General features: G+C 31.4%; 1 protein-coding gene across 1 annotated transcript; it reads right to left on the bottom strand.

Moving 5' to 3' along the window:
- Nucleotides 1–2,532: 2,532 nt before the first annotated feature.
- LOC145011517 (GDP-mannose transporter GONST2-like) lies at nt 2,533–5,897 on the bottom strand. The gene is made up of 11 exons (XM_078970248.1): nt 5,376–5,897; nt 5,184–5,263; nt 4,668–4,882; nt 4,372–4,582; nt 4,097–4,236; nt 3,788–3,917; nt 3,530–3,628; nt 3,274–3,428; nt 3,068–3,184; nt 2,876–2,973; nt 2,533–2,787 (listed from the first exon to the last, which is right to left on the bottom strand). Exons 3-11 carry the CDS (start codon nt 4,862–4,864, stop codon nt 2,744–2,746), a joined length of 1,191 nt encoding a protein of 396 aa, XP_078826374.1. The 5' UTR covers nt 4,865–4,882; nt 5,184–5,263; nt 5,376–5,897; the 3' UTR covers nt 2,533–2,743.
- Nucleotides 5,898–7,485: the final 1,588 nt, after the last annotated feature.

Here is a 7,485-nt window from a genome sequence, read left to right as displayed (position 1 = left end):
ATTTTTCATGGAACTAAATAAATTCAAGCTTGCACTAATTCTCAAAATATGATGAATTTGCATGTCTAAATTTCTTTATGTATTTGGAATATATATATATATATATATATATATATATATATATATATATATATATATATATATATATGTGTGTGTGTGTGTGTGAGTGTGTGTGTGTGTGTGTGTGTGTGATCTTAGATTTTCATGATGAATGTGTTAAAGAAAAACATGTTTTAGCGAACTTGTAACCTCGACCATTTTTTTAGTATTGCTTTTGTATTATGAATGATACATAAAACATCATATTAACCCTACAACACGCAAGAGTAGATCAAGTCTTCAACATTAAATGTCACACGATCATGTAATGGATATGTGTCATTTGTTGAATGTCATAAATCATTGAGTCTATACTCCTTCAACCTAATATATATGTTGGATTACGAGTAAGTGTAGCATCATGTCTTAATGTAGTCAAATGATGTTCAGAGTAAGGTAGTTATAAAAGCTATTATCAGATGTGATGTGAAATTTACTATGGATGCGTGTAATTAGGGTAAGATTTGTTCATCTAGTTATTGGAGTGTGATATTGTTCAGGACCCTTCGTAATCGAATTGATATAAGTGTATAGTCGTGCCAATATGGTATTTACATGATAGTTATTTAAATTTCTATTATCTTATTCAACTTCATGGATCGAGAAATCAATACAAAACTCTTATAAGAATGATTCAATCTATTCCTCACATTCAACGATATTAGAACACCTAGAGATGAGACGACAACGTATTTGACATTAAGTAGTTACGCAAGTTTTGTATGGATAAACATTCATGTATATTTAGGGGTGGTTATATGTTGCTAGAATGCTTTTTCTCAATAGTTGATTTTTTTGTCCCTTGCATAAGAAGGAGTCTAATAGATATAGTATGCAAGATACAAACAATTTGATATACTGTTAATTATATTTGACCTAGGATCCTCGCACACATAGATCATTAAAACATAAGAAAATAAGTAATATTTATAAATGATAAATTTCTTATTTACCAATTAGAGAAATAATAAATAATGTTGTTTATTATTATTTTTAATTAAATGAAAATAAATATAAGAGCTTATTTGTTTAATTAAATGAAGTAGTTTATTTAGTAGTCGATTAGTTAACTAAAATTAATTAATTAAGCATGTTTGGATGATTTGATCGAAGACTATTTAAGAGCATCCAAAATGCCCTTAACTAAATCTAGAGCTCAATAAATTGTCATATCAATTTTTTATATTCCATACAACTATATTATAAAAGTTAATTTATAGTATATATTTAAGAATTAAAAATTTTATTTTTTTTATTGAAGAATTCAATGATTATTGGAGAGTTCAATGATATTGAACTCCAAATCCACTAGATGTAAAAGTAACATCTCACTATGATAGAGTTTAATTATGCCGTTGAATGTCAAATAGACTTGACACCTCATTCAAGTATCCAATTGAAGTCACAATTGTGGATCGTCTAATAATGGAAACATATAAAAAAAAAGTTAGGGATTATACCAACTTCGTTTAGAAAAATAATAGTTGATCATTCTCTTTCTGCCTCTCCCTTTGGTAGTGCCTTCTTAGTTTTCTCCTCCATCTGGTCAACGATAAAGAACAAATAAGAAACAAGAAGTCTTGCTTTGATTGTTAGCTTGTAGAAGTAGTTAATATCAATTCGTGAGGATACGATACCTAGCGATGATCTATTTTGATCACTTCTACAATATAAAAGGACCCCTGAATAATCAAGTTATGAGTAATAAACATCCTATGGGTTGTTTATTGGTTGGTTATAGTTGTCTAATTGAGTACTTTTAGGAAATGATAAATAAAAAAAACTAATTATATATTTATGATTGTGCATGAATCTTTAACTGTTTTTGAATCCTATAATTCCCAGCCTTAAGCCTCAATTGCTTTTAGCTTGTATACTCACATTCTCCTCAAATGATTACCCATAATAGAAAAGATGTAACTTGCTCCACCTAGTGACTATGCATTTACAAGTCTCCATACACATCTGAGTTTACATAACCAAGTAAATTATGTATGTCTTATGGAACTTTACCCTATGCGCATTGCTATATATGTAGTCCTCAAAAAGTCAAGTGTTGTTAGTTGCCAACTTCCCAACCATTGTTTTTGTTTAGTTTAATTAAACTATATTAATGTATGTGGCTTAATGTTCTGGTGTTTTATCATGGGTATATTTTCCTTTTTACTTTCACTCACTATTGCATCAATTATTCTATCTTCTTCCTTTGAGTTTAATGTAACGATTAGTTTCTGCATGGATAAACTATCACAACCATACATCATGTATCTAACAAATTCTCAAAAGACTAAGGCATAGAAAGAATCTCAAACATGAAAATTCTACATCAACTCAGTTAGCACGAAAGACAGATATCTACCTGTTCCATAATACCAAGCTAGAAAACAAAAAATGAAATCGGTATATATAACATTATGAAGGAAATAACAACAATAACACAAAGATAACTTATATTTGATAATTTGGCATCTTCACTCCTGGTGTGCCTTTGAACCAGAACAAAGCATGTATACAAGACTTCTTCAAGCCTCTATATGATCCTTTCTGATTCCCAATTCATTTGTTTCCAGAATCATATTTGATCTGGCTCTTATCAGCAATCAGATTGCAACTAGTGAAAGATGTTTGACTTGATGACATGCAATTATGACATCTTGGCCTTTGCAAAGAATATACCAGCAAATAAACCTAGAAAATTAAACAGTACATTTAAGAACATGATTATAGCCTGAAATTGTTATTACTTGTTACAATGTAGTTAAATCATCTTGCTTACCAAATAGTATACTAAATAGATTTGGCCCACTAAGTGGAACATTGAACAACAGTAAACCAGCAATCGAGATGGGAATCTTGTTTAATGATCCCACCAAACTGTAAATAAAAACAAAGATTTTAGTAGATAATATCGGATTAAAAACATGATCAGAATTGCTTTCAGTTTGTTGAGTGGATCATAAACTGTTACCTGTAAGTGGTGGGACCAGTTTGGTTTAAAAACCACATTGAAGTGAAGCTAATGGCAAGTCCAAGAATCCCACTAGTGGTTGCCACCACCCAAAACATGGGAATCTTGATTACCTCCCTGAAAATCGAATCTTGAAAAAGATTAGGATATCGATTTTGAGGAAGTATTGAAACAAAGGTTGTTATAGAAATGAGGTTTTTTCTTACGCGTTGATTACATAACTCCATTCATCAAATAATAAAATCAAGAACGCGCCAAGTGGTAAAGATAATAGATTATTCAACAACACCATTGAAACTTCATTTAAAGATCCAGATTTTGTCAAAGCTTTTGCTGTGTCCATGACTCTTCGTAGGGTAAGCTGTTTGCAAAGTACACATATTGATAAATGAACAAAAGGGTGTGGGAAATTACCATTCTATCCTCCAGTGAATGAACAAAATGAGTAAAGAAATGACATACCGAGTAGCTTGCAGTCAGAATGCAGTTCACTAGTTGCCATGTGTAACCCGTTGCATCGTATGAGAGGTCTGTGATACCTCCAGTTATGGCAGAGATGATCTGCAATTTTTGATGGATTTTTTTCCATAAAGATTGGAATGGATTCGAGTGGATTGTTTGTAGTTATGAATTTATGTTTTAAAAGAATACATTCTTTTGGTAAAAATCAAAACTTTATGTAACACAAAGATCAAGTAATTCAAGAAAAATTTAGCTTACCATAAGAAACATTGCAGTCCAGACTTTCTGATTCTGCCTTTTATGGAATATATATAATTCACCAACTGCTGTTAATATGTTTGTCATGTTCTTCAAAATCGTGACCATTGCAATATTTATGTACTTCAAGCTGAAAGATTCATCAGAAATCACGAAATATGATTAGATGGTTATAGATATATAAAAAGAAACATACAAGTATAATCTTGTTTTTTTGGTTGTTTTAATTTTTCTAAACAAGATCATGTCTTTTCTTTTTTTTTTTTTTTTTGTTCTAGGAAAAAAAATGAATTCTTGATGATGACATACCTATACATGCCTGAAACAAGCATGCCCACAAATATCAAATTCACAGGTATCCACACTTTAACCAGTTTCCAGTTAAGCTTTTCCAGTGAAACTAATCCAGATAAACCCAAAACAATAACTATGATACAACTGATGAGATTCTGCAAGATTTACATGTTTTAAGAATGACCCTTTTAGAACAAAGTGAAAAAAGAAAAAGTATGAGGAATTCAAAAAAGATGATGGATGTGATCAGATGATATAAATAGATACAAAGATATGTATAGAGTAGTTACTTGATAAAACATCAATGATATTCCAGCATTGAAAGCATAACTTGAAAGGACAACTTTATTGAGCAAGATCATACTACAAGATGAAAGACAATATGCAGCTCCAGACACCAAAGGTCCAGATCTAATTTTCAGTTCATGAGCCCTCTTTTGATCACCTGTATCAACATGAAGTTCATTGTTCTCACTTGATGTGTCCCTATTGTTTCTGGATCTGCTTAAGGTAATAAGCACTTTTGTTAGATAACTTATAAGTTTGAAGATGATAATTTAATTGCAAAAAAATAATATAATTACACCTTTCATTTGTTCCTCTGCGTTCTGTAGTTTTTAAGATATGGCCACCTGGTCTCTTTCCTTGATGAAGAAGACCACCAATGATCCTGCGCACTACATTCACCTTTCCACCATGTGGAGAAATCTCGAGTGAAGAGTTGAAATCTGATTCCTTGACATCAGGATTAATGGTGACATTTAACTTGAATTCAGTCGACATTGAAACGTTGCAAGATGCCTATCATTGACATTAATAGATCATTAAATATAGGGGTTCAAACTCTATGATTTCTTGGAACTTGAATTCAATATGAGTGAATTGAGTTTGATATATATATATATATATATATATATATATATATATATATATATATATATATATATATATATATATATATATATATATATATATATATATATATAACCTTTTTCTTTGTAATCAAGTACACCAACATGAACAGAAAAAGCATACCAGGTTCTTTTTGTAAAAGGGTTGATATTACTCGGTAGGAAAAGCAGCTAAAAGAGAAAATTCTTACCTGAATTGATTGAGATTGGTCTGCAACTGTAAAGACCTAGAGGCGAGAAGGCTTCTCTTTAATTACAAAAGGTTGATGAACTACTTCCCAACAAAATAACCCAGAGAAATTCAGTATCCAACGAAATCGAGTAAGAAAAGAAACAGTTAAAATAATCCAATCATACACAGCAAGAATCTATGAATTACGAACCAGGTTATAAAAGTTAATATCACAAGTGAGAACGCTGCTGGACGTGGGAATTGACCCCAAATTGCTGTGAGAATTACTCAAAGGGGAAAAGAGAAAAGGGAACGGCGTGTGACTGAAGTGCAATGGCTTGATTACTTTTAGAAATACATTACGAAATCTCGAGCCGAAAGAAACGGAGATATGAAATGGAATAGCATCAAACAGCGAGATTCGAGGAGTAGGGGGTAAGCGCCCTCAGGAATAAAAAGTAAACCGGGATGAGGAACTGATTTCGACACGAAAGCTCGATTGGAAAGTCAACAGAGGATCCCCACATCATTGGTCGCTTCAAGAACAAGTGTTCGTGCTGTGGGAATGTGAGAGGTTTACGTGTCATGATTAAAAAAGAAGAATTGGAATGGAGAAATCCAGAAAGAACTGGTTGATCAATAAACAAAGCTGTGAAGAGCGGCAAAGTGTTTTAGGGGGCAGAGATGAGAGAAGTGTGGCAGTGGAAGGGAGAAAGGTGGTGGTTCTTGCCGGATAAAATGGCGCCTTAGTAGCAGTTTGCTTGGAGTTTGAGTTTGAGCAAATTATTATGGGCTGTTTTGCTTTACTTTAATGTAGTCAGCCAATAGTTTGGACTTTGGTGGCCCATATCAAATTCAGAAAAAATAAATAAATAAATAAATAAAATAAACACAATGTATCTTATTTTTATATCTATTGGAAAAAAATTGAGCAAATGATGTTTAAAATGTTTATTAAGAATAAATGTCTACGATTGCTTTCATCAACCAATACACAATAGGATATAAAATTTTACACAAACGTAGTGGGTAACGAGTATATGAGCAACAAATTATATTGTTAGTATCTTTTGGATGACCAAAATATTTTTTATAACCCCCATTCATAGATCATTGGATATGTATAACCCATTAAATTATCTTGAGGAGCACACGACACAACATCTATTCAAGAAAGCAATAAGTAACATTAAGCCAATAAAAAACGTATTTTATTTCATATTTATAATAACAAGATAAAATTTTAAAAATGGTTCATGTGTTTTCTGAAAAGTGGCAAGGTGATGACAACTTCAAAAACACTTCTAATATGCAATTGTGGTTTAAAAAGTTGCAATTTTGATACCTTTTAATATTTTGTTAGTATAGTTGGGTTAAGTAAACGTAAAATGATAAATTTGTTCTTTTTATAAAAGTTAACACATCCTCACTCATTTACTCCCTCATCTTCTCCCCTTATGAACGCTGGTGGTGGTGGTGGTTATGGTTGAAGTTTGTGAGACTAATGACTAAAGTCAATGGTGGTGGCTGAATATGGTGGTAGTTGTTGAAGGTGGTGGTTTAGCTTGAAGACGATGATGGGCTGATAATGGTGGTGGAAGTGGTTGAAAGTGGTGGCAATAATTGTAAAAGGCAATGGTTGTGGTGGTTAATGACGAATTCAAGAATTTTTGTATTGGGGGCATTAGGTCGGTGAAACGGTAAAAATAATCGGGGCGGATCAAATCCATAGGATCACACCTAGGGATGTCATAAAAAACCAAAAGCAAATAACCAAACCGAACCAAATGACATTTTGTTCATTTAGTTTAGGTTATTTGGTTTTTGGGTAATTTAGTTTGGTTAACTGAATAGATTAGTTACTAAGATTTTCATGACTTTTTTTAGTTATTAACCATTATAAAGTTATAATTGTTTTATATTTTGTATTAAAAAGCAAAAACAAATTAACCAAATAACATTTAATCGTTTCTTTCATTTTCATATACGATTAAAATTATATTAACATATCTCTACAACTTGAATATAATATTTTATATATTAATGTAGTTTCTTTGTTTGGTAAAAATTTAGTAAGTTTTATTTTTATTTTAGTTTAATATTTATTTTTACGTGCTGAATTTTATTCTGTTTAACCGTTAAACCGAATCGATTAAACCGAACCTTATTTGGTTTTGTTATAGCTAGATTTAAAATGTAAAAAATCCGATAAAACCGAACTGTTTTAACCGAAAACCGAAAAACCAAACCGAATAACACCCTAATCACACCCTAATTGTTTACATTTTGTCCCGAGTAATATGTTACATAACTTAGCAAAT

This window comes from Lactuca saligna, chromosome 8, assembly GCF_052625555.1.
Source record: "Lactuca saligna cultivar CGN05327 chromosome 8, ASM5262555v1, whole genome shotgun sequence".
Taxonomy (NCBI): domain Eukaryota; kingdom Viridiplantae; phylum Streptophyta; class Magnoliopsida; order Asterales; family Asteraceae; genus Lactuca; species Lactuca saligna.
This window is presented reverse-complemented; position numbering and strand designations above follow the sequence as displayed.

Bases quoted from the DNA above. Each gene is read 5' to 3' on its own strand.
- LOC145011517 (XM_078970248.1), bottom strand. From the start codon at position 4,864: ATGTCGACTGAATTCAAGTTAAATGTCACCATTAATCCTGATGTCAAG. The intron at 4,237-4,371 runs GTAACTACTCTA...TAAATCTTGCAG, and splicing joins TATCATTGATGTTTTATCAA to AATCTCATCAGTTGTATCAT. The intron at 3,429-3,529 runs GTATGTCATTTC...CTTTGCAAACAG, and splicing joins TTCTGACTGCAAGCTACTCG to CTTACCCTACGAAGAGTCAT.